Source organism: Diceros bicornis, chromosome 17 (genome assembly GCF_020826845.1).
Source record: "Diceros bicornis minor isolate mBicDic1 chromosome 17, mDicBic1.mat.cur, whole genome shotgun sequence".
Classification (NCBI taxonomy): domain Eukaryota; kingdom Metazoa; phylum Chordata; class Mammalia; order Perissodactyla; family Rhinocerotidae; genus Diceros; species Diceros bicornis.
The window spans coordinates 19,345,923-19,372,346 of record NC_080756.1 but is presented as its reverse complement, the minus strand read 5'-3'; the positions used below and the strand labels follow the sequence as shown (position 1 = coordinate 19,372,346).

At 41.9% G+C, this 26,424-nt stretch overlaps 1 protein-coding gene across 3 annotated transcripts in view; it reads left to right on the top strand.

The window, feature by feature from the left end:
• Positions 1 to 676: 676 nt before the first annotated feature.
• DIP2B (disco interacting protein 2 homolog B) overlaps positions 677 to 26,424 on the top strand; it is a 205,228-nt gene continuing 179,480 nt past the window's right edge. For 2 of the 3 annotated variants that reach the window (XM_058558283.1, XM_058558282.1), the window contains exon 1: positions 678 to 878. In XM_058558283.1, the coding sequence (XP_058414266.1) occupies positions 779 to 878 (100 nt within the window). In that variant the 5' untranslated portion in view covers positions 678 to 778. Of the gene's footprint in view, positions 879 to 26,424 lie in introns of all 3 variants that reach the window. The other variant, XM_058558284.1, reaches the window with a different exon arrangement.

Genomic DNA, 26,424 nt, shown 5'->3' with positions numbered 1-26,424 from the left:
GAGAATTTAAAGCGTCTGCCCAGTAGCTCCTGGTAAACACACACAAATGTTTGGATCCTCCTTATATTGAATTAAAATATTAATATTTTTGGAACACCTGTTAAGTCATACACTGAGGAGGATAAAAAGATAAAGAAGAGTGAGTTCCCCTTTTGCAAGTAGTTGGAAGTCTAGGTAGGAGGAAGCATATTCTCCCTCCATTGTCTTAGATGCTGGAACTGAAATAGAAACAAAGTTTCTGGCAAATAGGACCATAGGACAGGGAAGCCCCAGTACAAGAAGTGGCTTGTGTTCAGGTCCTTATAAATGAGTAGGTGTCAATCGGGGGAAAATGGAGGAAGGGGCAAGACAACGGCATACGCTACTAAGTGAAGAGAACTGGAAAAAGTAGGGCCTGGGGCTCCTGAAACCTTCTTGGTCGTGAGTTTGTAAAACGTAAACTCTACGTGTCCACGCGAGCATCAACACCATGAGCCCATTTCTCGTAGGAGAACTCGGGGTGGCGGGCTGGGGCTCGTAGTTTCAGAAATTCCCAGTAGAGGGCGCCCGAAGCTCGCGAGTCCTCAGCGGGACTCGGCTGCGGAGGCGGAGCGTCCTGGGCCCGGGGGCGGGGCCGCCGCGCTCACGTGACCCTCGTTCATGGCGGCGGCGGCAGCGGCGGCGCTGGCGGCGCTCGGCGGCCGGAGCCGGATCCTGTAGCCGGGGTGTGGGCCCGCGTCAGTCCGTCCCTCCTTCGGCGCCCTCTCTTGTCTTCCGGAGTGCGGCTGGCGGAGCCGGGATGGCGGAGCGAGGCCTGGAGCCCGCGCCGGCCGCGGTGGCGGCGCTGCCGGCCGAAGTGCGGGCGCAGCTGGCGGAGCTGGAGCTGGAGCTCTCTGAGGGTAGGAGCGGGCGGGGGTGCGGGCGCCGCTGCGGAGCGCGGCCGGGGGAGCCCGGGTCCCGCCGCGCGCCCGCGTGGCCGTGCGGGGAGGGGAGGAGGCTGCCGGAAATCTGGCCGGCCGCTGAGGCTCGTCTGCCGTCCTCTCCCACTCCGCGAAGTGGGTTTCCCGGGTGGTTCATTGTGTTCTCGGGGCGGGGGTTCAGGAGGGGCTGGGGGGAGGTCCTCCCCAGGCCCAGGCTGCTTCTGCGCTCCCTGCCCCCCAGAAGCCGAGACAAAGCTGCGCCCTCCCGCTCCTGCCCTGGCGCCTGGGCACGGTGGGGGTGGGGGCGAGGCTGCGAGCCGGGTGGCTGACAGCTTTCGCCTGTCCTCCTCTACGCTTTTCGAGGGGAGGGCCCCACGCCTGTTTCAGTCCGCTTTCCCCCCTTCAGAAAAAGAGAAAGACACATGGGAATCCGCAGCACTTCTTCCTCCTTCTTTAACAATGCGAGATGCCTCCCCAGTGACAGGAGTGGTTAGAAGCAGGGTGGGCCGCGGAGGGTCCTGGGGAGATGAGAAGCTGTGGCATTAACCGGCATTAACCCAACGTGAGACGCACGGGGCTGCTTTTCCACCACCTTTGTCACAAGCGTTTTTCCTGGTGCCTGTATTCGGGCTGGATTTTCCGCATCCGATCACCTTTTGGAGTCTTTGAAGAGGTGGGGAGAGGCGGCTACCGGTTACATGCAAATCCTGGCCGGCACCCTCTTTCTTTTGACAATGGATTGGTACGAGGAGGGTAGGATTTATTTTGAGAGTTAAAAGGATGGAATAAATCAAGCCACTGTGATGAGAGAAGTCTCTTGGACAACAATGAGAGAAACATTGCTCTGTCGTGGGCATGTGATCAGGCTTCTTCTGCAGTTGTGATCAGTTCTCCATAAAGTTCCTGTTTTTATCACAGGCTGCCTCAGACAAAAGCAGCTTTTTCTCCAAGCTTGATGTCAGTACCGTGCTGGTGTCCCCAGAGTTGCATATTCTTACTGAGTTCCTTGCCGAAGGCCCCCTTCACTAGCATTTTTCACGTGGATTAAAAATTGTTGATTGGAAAAGAAGAATGTGACAAGTTCCCAGGAGAGAGTTCTGATTTTTTCTTTACTTATCAAGGCATTATCTCCCCAGCCCCCTCAATCCTTTACAGCAAAAAAAACCAGAAATAGATTTGAGTGTTATAAATCCAGTTGGGCATGGAAGGAAATAATTATTTTTAATAACCCCCTGTGAGATTTTCCCAATGTATAGGGAGGTGCTGTTTTCATTTGCCCTTAATTACCAACGTATTATTTTTCAATTAATCAGTTGGGAAGTTATTCTTTGGCCAGTCAGTTCCCAGAATCAGTTTGTTTCTGTGAAGTGTTTAGGGCATTACCGTGGGTTTTGCCTGTGAAGGTACCTCCTTTTTCTCCTAGACTAAAGCCTTGTCATTAAATCTGTGATGACTTCCATTCAAATCTGACTTTTAAAGCAGTTACTTTATAGTAACAGATCAGCTATCTGTGATTAGCCAGAGAGAGAGAGGTTTGGCTGGATGTTTACGTCAGAATAAAATTAAAAATAGTAGTTGATTGCTTTTACACGGAGAGGGAAATCCTGGAAGCTCCTCATTCCTGCTATATCTGCTTCCAGCTGATTATTGTTTACTTCTCTGGGTGTTTCTAGAGAGGATTCCGAGGAACTGTTTCTAGGACTCACACTGATGAGCTCACCTTTCTCTCCTTCAGCAAGGTGTGAGACTCCTACATAGAAACTGTGGATGCCAAGGCTTAAACAGTTTCAGGACAAGTGCATGGTTTGCTTTCCACTGCAGGATTGTTTTGGTTGGCATATGACTTCGTTTGAGTTGGTTTCTTGTAGCTTTATACTACGTTATCCTGTATTCATCTCTTTTAGCCATGGATAACGGGAAAAAATACAGTAGGAAAACCCTGTGCCTGCAGTGTCAGCATCCCAGCCAGCTGTCTTTCTCTCTTGCTTCAAGTACAGGGGATGGGTGACCGGAGAAGTCGGTAGACATTTTTAGGAATTCAAATGACATTACAACAAGCCAGCAGCCCCGCATCTGTAGCATGGTGTTACTTGTGATGTCTGTAGCAAATTTTGAACGAACCTGTGCTGGTTTGTTTGTTTTACATTTTCTCTACAGCTACTGCTCTGACAAAAGTACTTTTTTCTTCTAAAATAAAAACGGTGCTTTAACTCTGTGTTTATTGTGTGTTGCTGGCTTTGGTGCACCCATTCCTTGATTTTATTCTTTTTTTTAGGTTCAGGTTGTAGGTAGTCCTAATCATAGTGATAGTCTGAGCTGTATACTGTTAAAGAATTTTCTTTGTGCTGGCCTTTATTTGCAGCTGCAGGTTTTGGTCCTGGCTCAGCCAACTCTGAACTGAAATGCAGGTCTCTGCCTCCTTGGCTGTGTGCTGCAGAGCGCGGTGCGGAGCCCTGTGCTGCGTCTGCTGCTTCCAGTGCGTCACCTGGACTCGGTGGGTGAAGCCTCTTGCTTCTGCACCAGAAAGAACAGCCCGAAACTGTCCGGAGAGTCATTTAAAATTGAACTTACACGTAATCACGAGCTTTTCTATAGATGAATTGAATAGGTAGGAGGTTTCTGCAAGTATTCCCAGGATTGAAAATTTTTTCATAATGCACATATATTATAATATTATTATATTTATTATATGTTTGACAATAAGCTCTGTTGTCTGAACTTTATTCATATGTTTGAGTCAAGTGCGTGTACAGAAAGTAACACTAATGATGAGAATTATTTGTTTAAATCTATCTGATAATACATTATATTTGTGTAATGATCTTATACATTATGTCATTTGAGCTTCGCTGTGACTTTGTGATTAGGTAGAATAGATATTATTACTACCTTTCTCACCTTTTCTTTCTTTTTGGTTTAATAGAAGGGCAAACTTAGACTCAGAAAGGCTAAGTGTTTTGTGTCAAGTTGCTCATTTAATAAGTGCCATTATCCTAAGCTGCCATGTAATTATGACATCTGTTACCATTGAATGATTTAAATATCTTTCCTGTTATTGCACAAGCTATTAACTCTAATTTTTACTCTAAGGAAATGCTACAAAACAGTTGTATGCCACAACACCAAATAGTCCTGTTGATTCTCTTTCTGAAATCTCCTTCAAGTCTATTGTTCACTTATTTGACTCAGCAGACGTTTATTTTCTGCCTACTATGTGCTCGGGATACAGAGGTGAGCAGGGTACTGTGTTAGCTTTCAGGGAGCTCTGAGTCTGGGAGGGAAATCACTTAAAAATACCCACAGAACATCACATGAGACCACGATAGAGTTCTGTCCAGAGGCTGCCTTCTAAGAAAAGAGGAAGCTATCGGCTGTATTGTTGTTGTGAAAAAGAAACAACAGAGCTCTATAAATACAAGATGCGATTGTGGGGCTAATAGAGAGGGCTAGGAGGTAGCTTGTGCAGTTCAGTCTGGGTGTGAAGGAAAGCGGGACGTAAACGCCATCCTTCTGTGGCGTGTGGGAAGGAGCTCAAGTCGTTCAGTGTCTGAGAACAGTCCAAAGATGACAACTAGAAAGATATTTAAGATAAAATAACACTTACAGGAAGAGATCCTCCCTTTTTTTGTTTGAACACTTCTCTGAGCACAAACACAACACACACAGTCACATCGTCCCCTTCTCCTGTCTGTTTCATCACATACATAGGTAGTCCTCAAAGCATGGCGCAGGGGCCACCATGAAGGCCGAAGGAGAAGAGAGGGCTTCTTCCTGGGAGTTGAGGTGAATCCTCTCTAGGAGTGGGGAAGAGGTCAGCAAGTTGAAGAGGAAAAGGGAAAGACGCTGGATGGAGATTGTATTTCACGGTCTCAGAAGTGGGCAAGTAGAATTAAGTCACCAGAACACCGGTAAATCCCTCCTGCTTTACCTATAATAGGAAAGTGGGCCACTTCCCCCCAAATACATAGCACAGTCATGAATTCATAGGATACACCTTTACTGGAAAATTACATATAGGCAGTTGTCACACCTGATGCTGAGAGTATTAAGGAAAGCAGGTGTATGGATTTTTATTTTATTTTTTTTTTGTGAGGAAGATCGGCCCTGAGCTAACATCTGCCAATCCTCCTCTTTTTGCTGAGGAAGACTGGCCCTGGGCTAACATCCATGCCCATCTTCCTCCACTTTATATGGGGGGCTGCCACAGCACGGCTTGCCAAGTGGTGCATCGGTGCGCACCTGGGATCCAAACCGGCGAACCCCGGGCCGCCGCAGCGGAGCGCGCGCACTTAACCGCTTGCGCCACCGGGCCGGCCCCTGGATTTTTAAATAAGCAAAGCCAGGCATCATCTAAGTGATCTACTGAAACTTGCGTGTCTGTATTCTTGGTGGGCCGTACTCATCTTGTGTTGGAACTCATCGTTAGGAATTGCTGTCAGCCTGTAGCACATTCCTTTGAAAATCATCATGGTGGCCAATTTTAATTCTTTGAGGGTGGAGTTTCGTTGTATAGGTTACTTGGCGTCAAGTAGAGAAAAGCTGGTTGATGTTCTTTTGGAGTCCAAACTAGCTGTGGTTGAAAAAATTAGAGTGATTATAAACTGCTTTTAGTTGTGACTGTCAAAAAACTGAGAATTGGGGTGGGCCCTGTGGCTTAGCAGTTAAGTGCCCGAGCTCCGCTGCTGGCGGCCCGGGGTTTGGATCCTGGGCGTGCACCGAAGCACGGCTTGTTGGGCCATGCTGAGGCCGTGTCCCACATACAGCAACTAGAAGGATGTGCAGCTATGACATGCATACAATTACTATCTACTGGGGCTTTGGGGAGAAAAAGGGAAAAGAAGGAGGAGGATTGGCAATGGATGTTAGCTCGGGGCTGGTCTTCCTCACACAAAAAAAACAACTTAGAGTAATTTTTAACTGGTTTTTAGGGCAGTTCCAGAAGAGAAGTGACAGACAGATTCATTGGAAGAATGACTCACCTTACTGTAAAGGATGGTGCTTCTTTGAACACCCTAAGTCTGGTGTGTATTTTGAAAAGTTAATCTGGTTGTTTGACAGTCCCATAGCATTGAGCTGGATTTTTGAATGGAGAGATCAGTAACTCTTCAGTCTTAGCCCAGCCCTTGGTGGCTACTTTCTTTCCCGGCCTGTGTAAGGATTAGCACCTCAGAGTTGAAAGTTCAGAAGATTGGCTAAAAAGGGCCTTCACACTATATTTATATTACATATAATTACAGTTCTCCATGGTCCTCTCTCGTGATTAATTCAGGAATGCTCTTCGAAATGCTCCTTCCTTCTTGTCTGCACAATTTCTTGCAATTCTTTAAGAGTTCAGCTGAAGTAGTACCTTTTTTATAAACCTGACCCTGACCACTGTAAGCTCTCTCACTTTGAACCTTATAGCATTTACGGCTTATATCATTTTTGCCAATTCTGTATTTTTTAATTACTTAAATTGTCTTTCATTTCACCTCAGTGTAAGCTCCTACAGAGGTGGTTCATATCTTAAACTTGTTTAAATACCTACCCCACTGTTTCTTTCTGGCATTGTTTTAGGAGTGCAATACATTTTTGCTCACTTCAATTTGATTTGAGTTGAAGCGTGAAGTCTCTGTCTTGGGGATTTGATTTTGGCACAAGGCGGGGTTGTGCAGTCATTTGAGAGCACAGGTTTTGGCATCTAGTTGGCCAGGGTCCAAGTCCTGGCCTATCACTTATTAGCTCTGTGACCTTGGACAGACTGCCTAACCTCCCTGGTTTTAGTTTCTTCAATTCTTAAAAAAGGAATGACAGCCTCATTCATGTTATAAGGAGGTTTAAAATGAGGTAATAGGAGAAAAGCTGAGTGTAGTGTGTGGCATGCCGCAGGCGCTGGGTACACGTTGTCTTTCTTGTTTCTGATAGTGAATGGATGCATAGTGACTTGGCTGTTTTTAATATCTTGTCTTACTTAGTAGAATACTGTTATGTATGAAGTGATGAATGGAATCAATTTGGTATATATTTTTTACAACTGAGACTTCACTCCACCATCAGTTGCTCCTGTCGGCACCCTCTCCCCTCAGTTCAACACATGTTCGATCACTGCAAGCAGTTGACTAGAGCAGAAAAGAGTAGCTCGTTTGTTTCATACGGACATCTGGCATGTGGACATTTTTGAGTCTGTAGGTTCTGGCAATGGCTCTGAAATTTAAGCATGGTTTCTGATACTCAAGCATCTACAAGCTCTGAAAAGGCACATGGGGATGCTCAGAACCTTCAAATCATTTTTGACTCTTCCCTTTCTTAGTCCTCCATTTGTCATTAGTGAACAGATCCTTTCGATTCCTGCTTCAAAAGTTTCCTTGCATCCTCTTTTCCTTTGAGTTACATTTACCACCAGCCTTGTTCAGTCCTCTATCTTCAGACGTAAAGTCTGATTTTTTGTCTCTCTTCAATTCTAGATTGATCTTTCACCTTTAAAAAATACTACTTTAATCTAAAGCCATTGCTAAACCCAACGTCTGTCACTCTGTCTTTAAATTCTAAGTTTCCTAAGGCAGGGATGGTCTCCTATATCCTTTATCCCTAGAGTCTAAGTTAGTGCTGTTGTATACATCAAAGAGTCCATCTCTTTTGGTTGGTTGATTATTTCATAGAGGTTTAAGTGAGAGTTTTTCACATCTTTGTGTTTATAAGGAATAAGTTGCTTTCTGTCTGGATGCTCTTTTATGAACAAGATAGGTTCTGAAAGGTCATTTCTTTGGAATTCTATAGCATCGCAGCTGACAGAATCTTTGGATACATGGGTTGGCTTCAGCAGATCTGGATACTCTCTGAAATCATGTGCAGAATTTTTGAGTGTGAGTGCTTATGTGCCTTTTTTGGGAGCAGAGTCTACAACTTTCAACAGTTTCTTAAAGAGAAGTAGGAAGCCAAGTAGGAACCAAGTCTATGTTTTATCACCTTTCCTTCTCACTGGCTTGTAAGGAAAGCCAGACTCCCTCTGCTTCCCTCCTCAACACTAACAAACTTACATGTCTCAGTTCCCACCCTTATGCCCTTTCCTCGTTTTCTCAGAGGAAGAGATCTCCTCCTCCTGTTGTACTGTGTAACCCTCTGACTGTGTTCTCAGTCCCGTCCCTTCTCTTCTGGGATCTTGGGATCTTACTTCATTGATTGATCTATTCATTCATAGTCTTTTTGTCTTTGTCTCTTCCTCTTATCTTCAGCCTCTCACTTAGCACTTGGCTCTTGGCTCCTTCCCTTCAGCCTATAAATATGCTGAAGTTTCTCCCATCTTAAAAAAAAGCAGCTTCCCACAGTCTTGTATTGGAATCTGCTTGCTCTCCTGTGCTTGCGTTCTCTTCTCATAGATCCTGGAAGGTGGAGCCTACATTTCCTTTATCATCTTTCTTACTTTTGCTCACTCCTCCTCAGTCATTACTTCCGCCTCATTAAGGCTCTGAAACAACTGTCTCCAAGGCCACCAATGACTTCTGATTTCAGACTGAAAAGTACCCACTGGATACAGCATCTTTCTCTGCAGCGTTGGATACTGTGGATTATCTTTATAAAACTCTCTCCTTCCTTAGCTTTTGTGGCATCATTTCCTTCTGGCTCCCTAACTTTTTCTTCTTATGCTCTCTCTTGGGCTTCTTTTTCTCTCTCTTCCTGCTGATGTGGGTGTTCCCGATTTCTGTCAGTAGCCTTCATCTCACTTCATATACACTTGCTGAGTCATCTCATCCATGCCCAGGGCTTCAGCTGTCATGGCTGCAAGATGGCTCCTTGGTCTATATCTTGAGCCCTGACTCTCCTCTGCCCTAGATATCCCATCAGTTTCCTCCAGACAACTGTAACTTAGTAAGTCCAAAACTGTGCTCCTTGGTTCAGCCCGTTTCACAAATATTCCCTGCGTCAGAATGTCCACTTACCCAGGTCAGAAACTTGGGGCTCATCCTTAACTTCTAGAGGATCACTAAGTCCTGTTGATTCTGCCTCCTCCTCTCCATTCACATTGTGTCAGTCTTTGTTCAGGCTCTTACTATCTCTTGATGAGGCTATTGCAATAGTCTCCTAACTTGTCTGCCTGCCTTCAATCTCTTCTGCTTCCAGTCTTTCCTTCTCCAGTCTGTGATGGAATGATCATTCTGAAACACAGATCTTTTGTGTTCTTTTCCCTGTTTGAAATGTTTCAGTGGCTTCCCCCATCCACAGGATGAAATTCAAGCATCCTTTGTGTACCAAGACCTGTCTGCTTTTTAGCCTCAGTTCCTGCTCCTTCCAGGTTTTTTCTCTCCTTTCTGGCCAGGCCGAATGATTTGCACTTCCCTGAAAGCACTGTGCTTTTTCACTTCCATGCCTTTGAACACGTTGCCTTTCTCTGAGAAGTGCCCATTCTGGCATGTTCTTCCCCCTTTTCTGCCTGGTTTCTGTTCCACTCAATTTCCTGTAAGAAGCCAGCCTTTCCTAAGCTCTCTTAAGAAGTTAAGATCTCTGTATAAGTAGCCATCAGTTATTGAGTGCTTATTATGTAACAGGCCCTGTGCTTAGTACTTTATATACTCTGCCTGGCCGGTAAGTAGGTTCTGAATAAATAGCTCCTATTATCATGGTGATGAGCAAACTGAGCTAGTGAAAAGCACCTGCACATTGAGTGGAATGCAGTGTGTGCCAGATCCCCTCTTGTTAACACCCAGCCTGATCTTTCCCTTACTCCCTACCGGTAACAGTAACATTCTAAAATGAATGGGCCTGGGCTGGCCCTGTGGCTTAGCGGTTAAGTGCGTGCGCTCCACTGCTGGCGGCCCGGGTTCGGATCCCGGGCGCGCACCGACGCTCCACTTCTCCGGCCATGCTGAGGCCGCGTCCCACATACAGCAACTAGAAGGATGTGCAACTGTGACATACAACTATCTACTGGGGCTTTGGGGGGAAAAATAAATAAAATTATAAAAAAAAATAAATAAAATGAATGACAAAGGAGAAAGAATGCTGGATTTGAGTCATTTAGACTGGGTTCAAATCCTGTTTCTGTTGCTTACTGTATGACCTTGGGCCAGTCTTTGAAGTGTACTTCTAATCCTAACAACTCCTAAAGATAGGTGTGTGACTTCCATTTTGTGGAGGCTTGTTAAAGAACACGAAGCCTCAAGTACAGTGTGTTGGGGTTGGAACCCAAGTCAGCTTGGCTCCAAACCCCACAGTTTCCACACCTCCATCCGCCTCCATCTCTCTGAATCATGTTTCAAGTAATTTTGGCAAAATTCTTTACTATCTTAACTGTTGGGCCCCATTTTCTTAGGATACAGCTTCTGTCTTTGGAGTGTTGGAGATAGGGCTCCTCGGAGGGAAAAGAATGGGAGTGCTCTATCCTGTTCTCAGAGAAATAGACAGAAATAGGAGTGAGGTTGGGTATTTCTGACCTGGCTTTGCCAGAAGCAGAGGGGTTAGCACCTGAAAATATAGTTGGAGGGTTTCCTTCATGCCAGCCTACTTTCTGGAAAAATGTGACTTCTTTATTTCTTAAAAAAACAAAAAATATTGAGTAAAATCCTATAAGACTATTTATAAAGGGAAAGATAATTTTATATACTTATATTTTGATATGAAATTAATTTTTCTTCCTTGAATTGAGATGGGGATGATGAGAAGCTGAAAAGGGAAAAAACCCAGGAGGAAAATATTTTGGATGCCACCAGGACTGCCCTAAATGAAAATCCACAGGTCTAGCGAAAATCCACAGGTCTAGCATCTCTGCGAGGTCCTTTGTACTGTACTTGAGCTTCTGGACTATGGATACAGTGTTGTGGTTACATTCTGGCTCAGAAAGAGTTTTTAGTGTTTTTTTCTTTAAGATGTTTAATGTTTAATTTTAAAATTAATGTGTAAATTAATGTATATATTTCTGTAAGTGACATATACTTTAATTGATTTTTCTTGGAGTTACTTTTTTGTGAAGGAATAGTTCTCTAATATCTCTATTTTCAGAGGAGTATTGCTTTTAGGGATAAATTAAAACATAGATAGGTTTCTTTCCTTTCTTTTTAAGGACCTTGGATTATATTGTCTCAAGTTACTCATAGACTGGAACTTGTGGGTTTTAACTCGGGTCAGGTGTGAATGTATTATCGTGCTGACCAATCTTGTCACTAAATCTCCTTTTTAAAAATAAACCCAGCAGGAATTGTTAGGTAGAAGCTTCTCATAGTTTCTTGTTTAGTAAATCTGTGACTGAGGCAAACAGGCTGTCTTAAAAATTTCTTTTTTATTGAGGCATAATTAACATACAACGTTATATTAGTTTCAGATGTATTACCTAATGATTCGATATTTATATGTATGGTGAAATGATCACCACAGTAAGTCAACATCCATCACCATATATAGTTAAAAAAATTTTTTTTTCCTGTCTTAAAATTTTAGAGTTGTCATTCTTACTTTATTGGACTTCCTCTCTGGCTAGGAGAAACTTTCATTTTTAAATTGAACTTGTAGAAAAAGCCTTGGTATGAGTTTTCCTCCCATACTTCTTTGCTTGTTGTTTTTCTTCAAGGAGACCAAGGGAAGTATTAGAAGATGAACTTCCTGTTAAAAAAAAACTTCCTCATTTGTTGGTTCTCTGAGCTCTGAGCTGTAATATTACCCCTATATTATAACTATTTTTCAGATTATCTTTAAGTTATGAAATTATCATTTGCCTAAATATTCTCATCTCCCTTTGTAAGCTACTTGAGGACAGCACGCAGCATCCTTCAGAGTAAGTGCTTTTCAGAACTTATTCAACCAGTGAATGAATCTAGGCTCTGTCATCAACCTCCCTGTCTATTATTTCCCTACCGGTACTGACAGACTCTTCTATTACAGTCAGATGGTGTCATCACTTTTTCCTGGCAGGTTCATTCCCATCTCTTTGCCTTTGCAGTGACTGTTTTCTTTGTCAGGACTGCCTTTTCTCCTATTAAAATTTACCCGTGTCTAATGGCCTGGCTGATGTCCCCTCATCATGAAACCATCTGACTGCTTTAGTCCATATTAATCTCTTCTATTTTTAAACTATTGTTGTATTCAGTAACACAGTTTAACACTTAACTGACCACTATTTATTTGTTCCATTTCTGTTATTTTTGCCTCCTCAGTTAGACTTTACATTTCTTGAATGTAATGACAAGGTCTTCTACCTTTTGGAACTTGTAAGGTACTGATTATATTAATATATCAATAAATGTATGTATTGAGTACGTATATTTGTAAGATCTTTTGAGAGGGTGAGAGATGCACAGAAGGCAGATTCCCTGCTTTCAAGGAGCTTTCAATCTAGTAACTTCTCAACAAATAGCTGTTTGGGTTTTAAAAGTATTAATTTAGGTAATTATCTTTTGAGTACTTAGAAGCATTTTTATTTTCTACGCAAGTGATAAGATAGCATTTAAACAATCTCATTTGAAATGATTCTGGGAAGATGGCAGCTTGAGCACATCTCTCCTGCCCTTTTCTTTTTTTAACTCGGGTCAAGTAAAATAACAATTTCAAAGATTCGAACAAAAATACCAAGAGTTAGAATGGGAACTCATGAAGATAAAGTGAAAGGACTTGGAGGATAGATCCAGGAAACCTAAAATGGAAATAATAAGAATCTTAAAAGGAGAAATAAGTAATAGAATAAAAATTCCCCAAGCTGAAAAAAGATTCCCTGCAAACTGAAAAAGACTGCAGGTTGAAAGAGTTCACTGTGTTCCAGGCAAGATTGATGAGAAAAGACACAAACCTAGGCATGTTCTGATAAAATTCCTGAATTCAGTGATAAAGAAAAAAACTTCTACAAGCTCCTAGGTAGAAAGATAAAGTTAAAACTACAACAACAACAAGAAAACAGACTATTCTCATTTGCAGTACTACAACTTTGGTGATGGTGTAACAAACATCCACAGAGGATTTAGAGAGAGGTCTACACTCCAAGAATCCTGTATGCAGTCTAGATATTATTCACCTTTCAAAGAAAAGAAGGCTTTATGTGAGTGTGCAAGGATTCAGAGATTATATCACCCATAGACTCCAATGTGAGCAGTATCCTCTAATCAAAGAGATAATACGAAACAGAGACCCCCCCCAAGGTAGAAGGAGGAGAGGAAACAGTGATGGACAATGGGCTTTGAAATATATATAATTACATCTATTGAGAGTGACAAGGAATGTGTAATATAAATGCTAAATAAGGATCTTTGAAATAGAAGAGACATATTGCAAGAGAAAACCTAGCTGTCTGAGTGAAATATTCTAAATGATTTTAGCAAAACTCAGACATTGTGGGACAGGGTAGTGCGGGGGTAGGTGAGAAGTAAAAACATTAGTTGGTATCATTGGGATGTTGCCAGGGGAAAGTATGGAAATGAACAGCCTTGTTGAGGAGAAAATACTTCATTTATAATAGTGTTAAGAATTATGAACTACTTAAAGATAAATATCATAAGAAAGGTATAGGATCTATATGAAGAAAATTGTAAAATCTTAAGGATGTAAAAAACAAGATCTGAAAAAATGGAAATACATGTCATGCTCCTGGATGGGAAGACTAAATATATATAAATTTAGGGGAAATCAATTACAACTCCAATGGAGAGTTCTCTTGGGGGTGGGAAATTAGATAAAATGATCTCAGTGTTCATGTGGAAGAATAAATGTTTTAGAATAGCCAAGAAAATTTAGAAAATAGTGAGGTGGTCCTTACTTTACTGTGTATTAAAACAGATTCTAATATTACTATGCTCAAAGCAGTATGGTATTAGCATTCAACTAAGTATGAGTGAACAGAATAAAGTGCTCAAATCCTTGTATATGTAGCAAAAATAATTGTGAAAACATGAAAGTTTCATGGGCTTAGACCAGCTGTCTTTCCAATTGTCTCAAATTAGAAAAGCTCTTAAAGTAAGTTGCTTAAGACTCCATAGGACATTCAGAAATACTGAAATTCTTGAGATTTTATTTATCCTGCCTAGAGGAGCACACTGGAACCGGAAAGAAAAGCCTATTCCTCTTGCAGCATCTTTCCAGTGCTCTCTACAGGCAAAGCTTAACATTGAGGCATCAGGCAAAGGAAGACTACTTCAAGGGTGCCCCTTAATTTTCACACAGCAGGCAATGAAGGATAGATTTGGGGCTGAGAAGCAGTAAATTGGTAACTGACACATCCTTGATTCCTCTGCTTTCTTCAGTTCAGATCTCCGTATCTAGTCCGTCAGTGAGTTCTTTTGGTGCTACCTTGAGAAATACCCCAAATCTGCTTCTCCCCACGCGAATCACTGCTAAGCAGTGCCTTGACTGTTTCCTCATCTCCAGATGTGCTAGCTCCGTACCTAGCGTCCCTGCTTTCTTCTCTCTGACTGATTTTCCACAGAGCAGCTGCAGTGAACTTTTTAAACTACAAATTAGATCACGTTGCTTCCCTGCCTTACAACTCTTCAGTGAGTTCTCTTTGTTTTTAAAATAAAATCCAAACTCCATTCCATGGTCTCCACGGCCTACACAGTCCTGTCCCCTCATGCGGTGCCCTCATCTGCTGTACTTCAGCCACGCTGGCTGGCTCTTCTCTCTCTCCTTCCTCTTTGCCTCCTTCCCACTCCTCCCTCCCTCCCACCCCTCTCCCTTCCTCCCTTTCTTTTTATTTATTTAGCTGCTATTTATTGAGTGCCTACTATGTGCCACATAGGTACAGGCCGTACAGCAGTGGCGAAAATAACAAAAATCTCTGCCCTTAAGGGGCTTACATTCTGTAGGAATAGACAGAAATTAATTAATTAAATTAATAAAGGAATATATATTGCCTGTCAGATGGTAAAACTTCCAATGGAGACAAATTATGAGGCAGGGTAGAGACTACTGGGCCTAGTCAGTGGGTACGGTTTAAAGTCAGGCAGTCAGGGCCACCTCATGGTGAGATGACATTTGAACCAGAACTTGAGGGCGGGGAGGCCTTTTCCCTTCCCTTGAACTCCCTAGCCATTCTGCCTCCAGGCTGTGTTCTTCGCTTCCCTTCTGCCTGGAACGCTCTGCTCCAGGGTCTCTGCTTGGCCAGCAGCTGTGCCTCTGTTCTGTCTCAGCTCAGAGATGCCTCCCCTGCCCACGGAGTTTAAATGAGCAGCTCCTGTCCTCTTTCTCTGTCTCAGCTCTCCTTTTTCTTTCTTTTTTCTGTTTTAAATTTTCTATTTAAGACTTCCCACCATCGGAAAGGATCTTGTTCGTGTCTTTGTTTGTTACCTGATTCTCCCCCAGTAAAAGGTCAGGTCGCGAGAGCAGAGACCTTGCTGTCTTGTTCCCCACGGGATGCCCAGGGCCCGGAACAGAAAGCTCTTGTAGACGCTCGTTCAGTGAACAGATGGACTTTGTAGGGAGAAGAGTCCAACGGGATTCCTTGGGTGGTGGCAGCCTTACAGAGTAAAGAAGTATAGGCTGTGTCCCCAGGGCCTCTGCCAGGAAGGAAAAGGGACCCCTGTGGGAGCTGGCTAGGCTGGCACTCAGGGGCTCATGGTGCTTCCTGGCATTTGGTTAGTGTCTAAAGTTCGTTTGTTTTTGCTTGGTTTCCCTCACCTATTAATCTGTGCCCTCTGATTTTCCATGTGACTTTTACAGTTGGGTGATGTGTGACAGCTCTCCAGTTTGTCAGCCTACCTGGCTGCTTTGCTCGTTCAGTCCAGCTGATGTTTATCATGCAGTTACTTACAGAAGACACCGCGCCAGGCCTGGTACAGTGCTTGTGTGAGCCGCCGAGTGCCTCTGCTCCCTTCACGGGGTCGGGGGGTGGACGGCGGACTACGCAACACATCCGTGTCGTGTTTTGTTGCGCTCTGCCCATCTGTTGATTCCCTTTTTCCTTTACCTTAACCAAATGTATTACCCACAGGATCTGATCTGAGGCCTAAGCTAATTGGGTAGGTTTTTCTGTAGACCAGATATTGTCAGCAACCTTCATTTTGGTTTAACTGGTTGATCCTGGTTGGGAAAAACTAAATATTTCATATACGTGGTTTTCCAGCATCTTTTCTTGGCCACATTACATCTTTTGCAGAATGTTGGGAAACCAGGGCAGTGAAGTATTTAGCCGTATGGTAAATATTGGGTTTGTTGAACTAAGTCAGACCTTTGGTTGATTTATCCTAATGTGTGCAAACAGTGTAGCCGCCTAGACTGCTAAGGACATTCATGGGCCACCCATAATGTCCAACTGTGCACACACAACACTTTTGTCTTAGGGCCTACCAATTTTCTCTCAGGTGCCTGTTTGAGTATCTATGTCCAAGATATTGTTCAAACAATAAATTTATTGTAATTTTGCTCATAGGATAAATATAGTAAAATTTCATATATTCCATTTATTTGTTATTCTATCATGAACTTCAAGTTTATCTTTGTGGCTAAGAAAAATAACTCGTGAAACATCTTAATAATTAAGATTATCCTATTTCAGTAAAGATTAAAAAAATCATTAAAGTGATTATCATGTTGAAAACATGACTAAGATGATTATTAAAAGTTAATTAACAGAAGATCACTATTGTCAGAAGAAGTAAATTGCTCAGAATCCTGAATTTGATTTGATTATCTTCTAACTTTCCCTTACAATTGTAGAAAGAAGAATTTTTCATTAGAGGTGGGGATTCTTTCCTGCTTTTTTTGTGTGTGTGTATGAGGAAGATCAGCTCTGAGCTAACATCCATGCCAATCCTCCTCTTTTTGCTGAGGAAGACTGGCTCTGGGCTAACATCCGTGCCCATCTTCCTCTACTTTATGTGGGACGCCGCCACAGCATGGCCTGACAAGCGGTGCATCGGTGCGTGCCCGGGATTCGAACCTGGGCGGCCAGCAGCAGAGCGCGCGCACTTAACTGCTATGCCACCAGGCCAGCCCCTCTTTCCTGCTTTTTTTTTTTCTCGTAGTCGGTTTTAGTTGTCTCGGTTTCCTTGCCTGTAAAATGTGGATAATAAAAGTACTTACCTGAGAGGATTGATATGAGAACTAAGTCAGTTCATACATGAAAGTATGGTGATTAGAACAGTGCCTGGTACATGGTAAGCACTGTCTTTGTTATGCCCACTGTGCTGCTGTGTTATCTTATCTTCCTAAAACTTCCTTCCATGCAGAAATTGTGATTAGTTAATAGAGTATCTGGACGTGGTGTATGAACCAAATTTGGTTTCCAGCTTTATCTAAAACGAGAAGAGAATAGATGGGTTCACGCAGGACAGAGGGCCGAGAGTGAATTGAGCGGAGTGTTTCAGACAGCCCCTAAGGAATGCTGACCTGGGCAGAGGGAACGGAAGCCTGTTGTTGCAGAGAGTTTAACTAAGAGTAGACTGAGAAATGCTGTTGAGATTTTCAAGAAGAGAAGGTCGTTGGTGGTGACCTTTGTCTGAGCTTTTAGTGGTGTTGGGGGTGTCCGCACACCTGTCAGGAGCAGGGTGAGGAACCCATGGCGGAAGAGGAAGGGAAGTAGAGGCAGGCAGTGTACACGGCTCTTTCAAGCCTGACTGTGTGAAGTGACGGAGAGAAAGGTCAACAGTTAGGATGCTTACACACATGTCTGTTCTTTGTGGCTCCCGTCACTAGAAAGTAAGTTGCATGAGGGCAGGAGCTTTCGTTTTATTCACTGCTTTATCTCCAGGGCAGAAAAGAGCTCCAGGCACATAGGAGGTGCTCAGTAAATATTTGATGCCCGAGTTAATGGATTATGTTAAGAAGGGAGAGATGAGCATGTTCATTTGTAGCCTGGAAGGGTAAGAGGTCTTGGAGAGGAGGAGTTGAAGGTCTAGAGTAGAAAGGATATGATGGAACAAGGTCTCCACGAGTCAGGAAAGTTTGAGATCCCAAGCACCGCTGGAGTGAGTGTCCAGGATACTAGGAGTGACTCCTTTTCTGCTGAAAGCGAAGGGAAGGAGGAGAGGATGGGAGCAGAGGCAGATATTTATAGGTGGCGGAGGAGGAAGTTGAGGGAGTTCTCTCCTGATGGTCTTATGAGTGTACTCTGAGTTAAAAATAAATTGAGAATGAGTGTCATGTATGTATCCTTGGAAAAGGCTTTGTGAAGACATACAAAAAAGCCACCCCTGTTTAAGCAGCTATGCTTATGTGGAAAGTCATGGACATATAATTGTAGGCACACGCAGGGCTGTGGTCAGTGACGTAAAGGGTAGATGAGGTAAGGATGCGCCCGAGAGGATGAGTAAGAGTAGGTGAGACAAGAGGTCTCCGGTCTCAGTGTGAATGCAGGGAGTGGCTGTGAGCTGAGAGAAGGGAATCCACACACCTGTGTGAAAGCCGTTCCCTTCTGCCCAGAGATAGCAGGAGACTGTCCTTGGGCGCTAGGGAAGTGGGGAGAAGGAAGGGCAGTGCGTGAGATAAAAGGAACAGAAACCTGAGCCTTGTGAAGTAGAGTAACTCTTTGTTAGCAGCTCCTCTGGTCCTAACCAGGTGGGTTTTCCAGTGATTTACTTCTGATTCATTTGACAGGAAACTGCTTTCCCAACTTTTGACAACCTGTTATCTAAAATGATTTGTCTATTTAGAAGCAGAGGTAGTAGTGAGAAAGAGGATGTGACAATGTCACAGTGACTCATAAAGAATAAGACATGGTCATATTTGTTTACCTCACCAGGTTTTATCTAGAATTAATTTAAAGAATACTAAAGTGTCCATTTTGTTTTAACTAACAGTTGTGTAGTAATAAGTTCTCACTTGTTCACAATTCTCTATTTTCAGTCTAATCAAGTTCAAGATTACATATTTCTCAGGAACTTTCCGAGAGGGAAGATAGAGTAGTAAGGATGGGTCTTATAGTCTTCTAGACTTTAGTTGAAATTAAATAACCCAAGCAAGCTGATTTTTTTTTTTTTTTTGCTGTTAACCTCACCAGCCATTATTGCAAATTGACCTCTGACAGTTAAGCTATACAAAGTAGAGTTGGGCTTGAGTTCTGGTTGCTTCTGGTTTTGCATTTCTCACATGTTAAAACATGTTCCCTGTAAAGGAGCAGAGGATCCTTCAGAAAGGGAGCAGATTCTAGGAGTAAAAGGGGTTTTGCTTAGAGCAAGTTGGAAATTCTGGTCATTTATTTAACTGCCCTGTCAGGGAAGACAAGTTCATAGTGTAAAAAGCACCTGTCACTTGTTGGAGATGGAGAGAAGTAAATTTTTTTTTCTCTGACAGAAGGTGAGATCAGAGGTTGACTAAGATATGCTAATTGGAACTTGGTATTGTCACAGTTGGCTCAATACTTAGAATTCATCGCTTCTAAGCCATCTCAATTCTGATGGGGGAAAACCCCATGTGGCTTGCACTCCCCCAGATTCTAAGTTTTTTAGCCATTAGTTGAATAGAACCCAGTTAGACCTTTATTCTGGGGAAGAAAAATAACTTTATCAGCATTTTGGGAGAACCTAGGAAATGAGAGAGTCTTCTGGTCAATTTCACACCAACAAGCTGAGGACCCATTTCTCATTTTTACGGAGACCTAGGCTATAGCCAGATCCCCATTTTCCTGGAATTTATATTATGTGCCTGTGTGTCTAGGAGACCACGTTCAAGACTTTGAAAGAGACCTGACGTCTGGACCCTTTTTACAGATTCTCATTTCTGTTTTCTCTTACGGGAATCAACTGGGAAAGCGTTCTGAGATGAGAGACACGTCAGAGGCAGTGAGCGAGGTAACATGGAAAAGATCACTGGGGTCAGGTCCCATTTCTGCTTTTTACAAGCTTTGTGACCTCAGGCAAGTCATTTAACCTTTGGTAGCCTCCAGGAGATGAAGTGGCTAGATGAGAGTTCTTTCCAGCTCTTAATTCCTGAGATGACCTTTAAGTATGTTTATGAAAGTATACAAAAAGGAAATCCTATTCTAAAGTCATTGGGACAGTTATTATTTAACGAAAAATCTATGTATAGTGAGAATCATCATTGCCTGCTTTATATTCAGTCAGTCAAAACTTATATGTTGAATTTTCTTAAAGCAGGGAATACACCTAATTATTCAGGATGTGTGCTGTTGCTGCTTTGGCCTAGTGAGAGTTAGGGGACAGGATTTTAGTTCTGACTCTCAGAATTTACAGCTTGTTGAATTCCCCTCCTAATGCATCTCCTCCCCCCTTTGGCTCTCCCTTCCTCCCAACCTCAGCATCCTGTGCATTTATCTTTTGTAATGCTTATCAAATTACTTTATAATTATTTGCTTACATTTCTCTTTATCCTTCCCAGAGGCTGGAAACCATGTCTTATTTATCTTTACTTTCCCTATAGTAAAACATTGAGGAGAAGAAATGTGGTGAGAGGTGAGGAAATAGGTAGCAGCCAAGTCAAAGAAGGCCCAGGTTGAGTTTGGGTAACCAGGAGAATGATGGTGTTATATATAGAAACACCTGAGGTGCTGGTTTGGGGAGAAGATGATGAATATAATTTGGACATGACGGAATCCGTGGCATTGGCAGGACATTCAGGTAGACTGTTCACTAGGCAGTTAGAAATGGTGAGTTGCATCCTGGAATGGCTGAAGGATTTGGGCAGCATCTTTGTGAGGTTCATCAGGGTGAATTAGATCTTTGAAAAGGAAAGTAAAAAATGAAGCTGACAGGGAATGCTTGTATTTAGGAGGCTAGAGGAAAAAGAAGAGTCATCCAGGGTGCCAGAGGTGATCACGGAAGTAGGAGGAGGGCTGGGGTGGGTAGTGTACTGCTTTTATGGAGATAAACACTCAACAGTATCAGAGCTCTCGAGAGGTTAGGAGAATTAGATGAGGGAATGCAGATGATTGGATTAGTCAGTTCCGGTCCTGTGGCTGAATCAGAGGCTAGATTAAAAAGTGATGAGGACATAGAAATGATGAGTGTAGGCTTCTCATTTTGAAGTTGGGAAAAAGGAATGAAAGAACAAGGGCATATTCAGAGGAGTACTTATTTATTTTACTTTATTACTGTTTTAATAAGAGAAGAGACTGAGAAATCTTTATAGGCCTAGGGAGGCTAAGAAAGGAGGCTAAGAAAAGATTGAGTTGGCTAGGGAGATTTGGACACAGATTAGATCCCTCGAGGGTAGAGGAGGGTCAACTTGAGAGCAGGATGGCGGCTGTGGTCCTGTTGGAGTGGAGGGAGGAGCACCTCTCCCTCTGAGACAAGAAGAAGGGTTTGGTTGAAAAGATTGATTTGGGGAGAGGAAATTGGTGTGGGATTAAAGGGAAAAGATTCCTCAGAAAGACAGAAGTATAGGGTTTTGAGAAATGTGAAAAGAGTTGGAGCAGCAGCCACAGGGGCGTGTGAGAGGAGTGAATGAAAGGATGGGAGCGATGCCAGTGCCGGTGAGGCCGGAGCCAGTGTGGTCAGCTGGGATTTGGCGTGGACACAGTTGTGATGTTTGTGTAGAACTATGAGATGAGGAGGTCATACAGGTCATTAGTGTGAATGACGATGGCTCCAAGGGTGATGACAGGACCTGGGGTCTAGAGAAAAGCCAAAGAAGCCAGGTTGTAGAGATGGGAACGTGCTCTGAGGAGTGAGGGCCTTAGGACCAAGGTGCCCTCCGTTCGGCTTCACAGTTCAAACTGTGCTGTGTTGTTGATTCCTGAGCATTCCTGCGCCACTCTTTTTTGCGTGTATGTGTATCAAGCGGGAAGAAAAGATTGTCTTATTTAAGAGTTAATGAGGTGGAGGCAAGGTATGAGAATACTTGTAAGAATACTATGCATTTTTTCCTATTAATTAAAAAAAATCAAATGGGAACATTGTTGGAAAACTCTATGAAATGGAAAAATCACCTCGTCTCTCTCCCACCCCCAAGCCTACTTCCCAAAATGTAACCACTTTTTATCAGTTTTATAGTTCTGGTAGTTAATGGTGTAACTTTCAATAATATGCCAAGTCAGCTTGAGAAAGCATCTCTTGATTTTCTGCTGTGAACAATGAGAAATTTACGCATTTCTAGGACTCTTTTCCTCTTGAGTTTTTATAGTCATATTGTTCTTACGTTATCAAAGTGAATAATGTTTATATTGTTTTGTGTAACAAGAAGTAGGCTTCACGCTCTGTGTACAAATTAAGCCTAAATGTTTATACTCCACAAATACCGCTTTTGCAATATCATTATTAAATAAATATCACTTACGTCAGAACCTAGAAGTGTCGTTGGATGCCTGGAGAAGGAGATGTAACGCTGTATCACCAAACCCCTCCTCAAAGAGAGCGGCATAAACAACAAGATCTATGAATCCTCTTCTAATTTTTTGCAGCTTTCTTTGCTTCTTCTAGGTCTTACTCAGCTGCTGTTGTCTCTCATACTTTATGTTGTCATTTTTCTTATCTTTTCTCAAAATTTGGAGTAGTTATTTTTAATATGGTGTACATGAATGTTAAAATTTAAGTCCTTGCCTTTCAAAAATATCTTTGTCTCTCATTTGATTGTCATTTCTTTGAATGTAACCTATTTTTATACTCTAGAAGCTTTTAGGATTTGCTTTTTGTCCTTGGAGTTCTGAAATTTCGTTATGATGTGTCTAGATGTGTGTCTTTTCTCTTTCATCCTGCTTGGCACTTGGTAGACTCTTTCAGTCTGTCTTGATTGGCTGGCTTTCTAGAGCCCAGGGGGATTTTGTTTTATTTTTTCTTCCCTTCCATGTGTCATGTTTTTAATGTTTTGTGTTTCTCTCTTTCTCGCATTTTAAATTTACTCTCTCTCTTTTTTAACAACAGTTTATTCTTGATTTTTATGGACATGAATATCCTCTTGAATCTCTCTGAGCATGCTAATTAGAATTTTTAAAAAGTTCTCTTCTAATTCCTGAAATATCTCTTATTTCCTTTGGGACAAGTCTTCCAATGGTCCATCTTGGCCTATTTCTTCTGTTCTGGGGGTTTCTGTTCTGTTGGGTTTCTTCAAGTGTCAGGTAACATGGTTAATGTGAGTGACTAGGTTGATAAGTAGAAGTAATTGGCCTTGTTTTCTTCTGGATTTGAATAGGTCTTACTAGGTATTTAAGTTTTTGTTATGGAATATCACATACAAAAGAGTATATATTATGTGTGTGCACAGTTTAAGGAAGAGTAATAAATTGTCCATGATCTAATTTAAGAACTAAAACTTTAAAATACCATTGAAGGCCCCCTGGGCCTCTGCAGTTACTCCTGCCTCACCCTCAAATGTAACCATCATCCTGGATTTTGTTACTTATTCCCTAATTTTGCTTTACAGTTTATATATATCCCAAACAAAACATTATTTAGTTTTGCAAGTTTCTGAACTTTACCCTTAGAATCATGCTGTATGTATTCCTCTGTGACTTGCTTTTTTTTGCTCAGCGTTGTTTATGAGATTCATTCTGCTGATGCAAGTTTTTGTAGTTCTTCTTTTGTTTTCCTGCTGCTCTAGCATTCCATTGCATGAATTCACCTCAGTTTATTAGTCCGTTCACCAGTCGGCAGATATTCTAGTTGTTTCTAGTGTTTTGCTATCGCAAACATCACTGCTATGAACATTCTTACATATGTCTTTATATTTAAATATATATGTATTTATACCTTTAGTCATGGATTTTCAAATGCATATGTAAAGGTCTAGAATGATATAGAACAAAACCTTTGGGCGGGAAATTGTGAATGATTAAGAATTATTTTATAAATGTCTTTGTATTTTCCATAGTTCCTTAAATGCCCTTAGTTTTATGTTCTAGAATTTAAAAAAACAATTTAACATATACACTGTTTTCCATTGGAGAATATAGAAAAGGGTAAAGGTTAAGAAAACAAATTTGCATTAATAATGTGGAAAGAATCAATGCAACTTTCATGTGTTAACTACGATTTTTGCAAGCTTAATGATTTTGTAGAATCATTGGCATTGCCACCTGTATCATATTAAGTCTATTTGTAAGTACTTCCAGGCTGGAATTACAGTGTTTCTGTCAGGTTTGTAACTTTTTAAACTTCTTTTTCATTATTTTCCTTTTCATCTACTGTCAGTCACTCAGATTTCCTTTGTCAGCATTATGCAGGTTAAAGGAGACCCGTCAAAAACTGTTGCTGTTTAAGGACAAAGAATATTTTAAATTGAAAAGATGTAAGAAATTTATTAGAGTTAATTGAGCTTTTGAATGGTAAAGTTTTTCATTTTTGTTTTGTTTTTAGTGCTAAGGTTTTTCAGACTGAGGCATGTTATACTTTTGATAATGATTTTTGATACTCTGCCTAAATTATGTAGGCTTACCTGGGGTAACAAGTTTTCTATACCTCACTGACTCAGAGCCAAAGGTGATTGAGCAAATAGAGGCATTCAGAGCAACTGATCACAGAGCTTGGGAAATTTGTACTCAGTTTTGATTGATTGATAATAGACTGATAAACTTGGCCTCAGACATAAGGAGAAATCCACTTTAAATACCTCTAATCTTTGTGGAACAGTTTTGTTTGACCTTCATTTAAAGATAGCCCCCTCTGGGGCTGGCCCAGTAGTGTAGTAGTTAAGTTCGTGCCCTGTGCTTCGGAGGCCTGGGGTCTGCAGGTTCGGATACTGGGCATGAACCTACGCACCACTTATGCCATGCTGTGGCGGTGTCCCACATTTAAAGTAGAGGAAGATGGGCACGGCTGTTAGCCCAGGGCCAGTCTTCCTCAGCAAAAAGAGGAGAATTGGCAACAGATGTTAGCTCAGGGCTAATGTCCCTCACCAAAAAAAAAAAAAGATGCCCCCTTCTGACAAACGTCACCCATAGGCCTCTGGAGTTCTCTCTGTACGGCAGGCATCATTGAGTGTTTCCTGAAGTATAAAACGTGGTGATACATTCATTTAAACATATTATGGGAGTTGGTTGGAAATTTTCTGATGATCACCATGGTACTTCAATTTGGATAAGGGAATTTGCTTGAACTTGAGAAACCGTAAGCGGTTTTCCTTAGTTGGGTTTATGAAAGAACCTAAACCTCGAGTTTTGGAGGGATCCCAGAGGTCTTCCTCACTTGCACCATCCTTGCAGCAACATGTACTGTACAAACTTGAGAAAAATTTGGCCATGAAGCCAGGCTTAGTTCAGGAAAGTCAAGTTTCAGAGTTGGGGTGGATGAAGAAAGTTTCTTGATAATAGCTCAGACTTATGTATGGCTCAAGAGATTAGAAAGTAAAAATCGGGGTTGATGCAACAACCCACTTAATGTCTGTGTGAACTCCTAAAATGTGAACACTTCATTTGCTATATCATCTCCTTTTCATGTTTCACCAAAGTACTGGTGATCTCTCTGTGCCCTACTGTGGGAAAGCCTTTTAGAGATTATATTTTGGTCCTGACTGACTTAAAAATATTTGTGAGTGTATTGTAGACTAATGTTAGTTTTTCCCACACAGAATGTAATGCTCTTATTCATTCATTAGCCCCATCCCTAACAATTTATAGAGTCTGGAAGAGAAAATGACGCAAAATATTGTGTTCAACATTGTTGTTATTTTTAAGACAAGTTAGTAAGTGAAAGGGATCCACATGTACTTTGTTTGAATGAGAAGCAAAACCTCTAAAAGTGCTTAGGATGTTAGTAATAGTGGTAATTCCGGTGTGAAATTTGCATCATTGCAGTATGAGAACTGAACTGATGTACTTAAAATCAACAGCATATTTTTTTAACCACGGTCACAAACAGCTTCTGTTTGGAGAACAGAGAAAGGCAGACTAAGAGAAATACAAATAGAAAATGTTTAATCCTGTATTGTGGCTTACTGTAGCATTTTTATCCCCTTAAATTTTGGGCTAGACTTCTACCAGAATTTTATAAACTTGAGGGGTATGTGTGATTGCCAGCTGTCTGACCTTTCTAGGTTTAGAACTTTCTGGAATCTGATTTCTTCTTCTCTCTAACCTGTAGTGTGGGAAAACAACACACACATACACACACAGACACAATTAGGTCAAGCTAGAAAATCTCATAAATAGAACGGTAAAAGGCTGCAATTGTCTTGGAATTCATAAATGCGTTCAAAAACTATGTTTTTTCCATCTTTGTAGATGTGTATGTCAGTAATAGTTGTTCCTCTTTTCATTTTCCCTCATGAAAGGAAAAGATTTGATATTCCTGAGTTGTTACTCTCCTGAAATCTACTCAGTTTTGCTCAGATTGTCCTATGTATAGAGTGTTATGTTCCTGCCCACATCTGAGGTGGAAGGAGAGACACAGACAGGAGAGTGGGTGACTGACTCAGAGAGATGTAAATGATCTTATTATACTTGAGCTGCAACCACACCTAGAAACCTTGACAATAACAGGGCCTGTGTTTGATATACCTTACTTGTTAAATCCTGTCTGGATTTTAGTATGTCACATGTGTGTTGTGCATCAGCAAAGTTGAACAGGTGCTAGAACAATTACAAAGCTTTAATCAGACTTATGATTACACTGTTTCTCACTTTGGCCATACAAAGAAAATGAAACACATAACCAAAACAAATTTCTAGTTGTTTCTTGTATTGTTGGTTCTGGTTCAGTGGTTTCGATGTTATAGATCCTCCAACAAGATAGATTTTCATGGGTAAATTCAT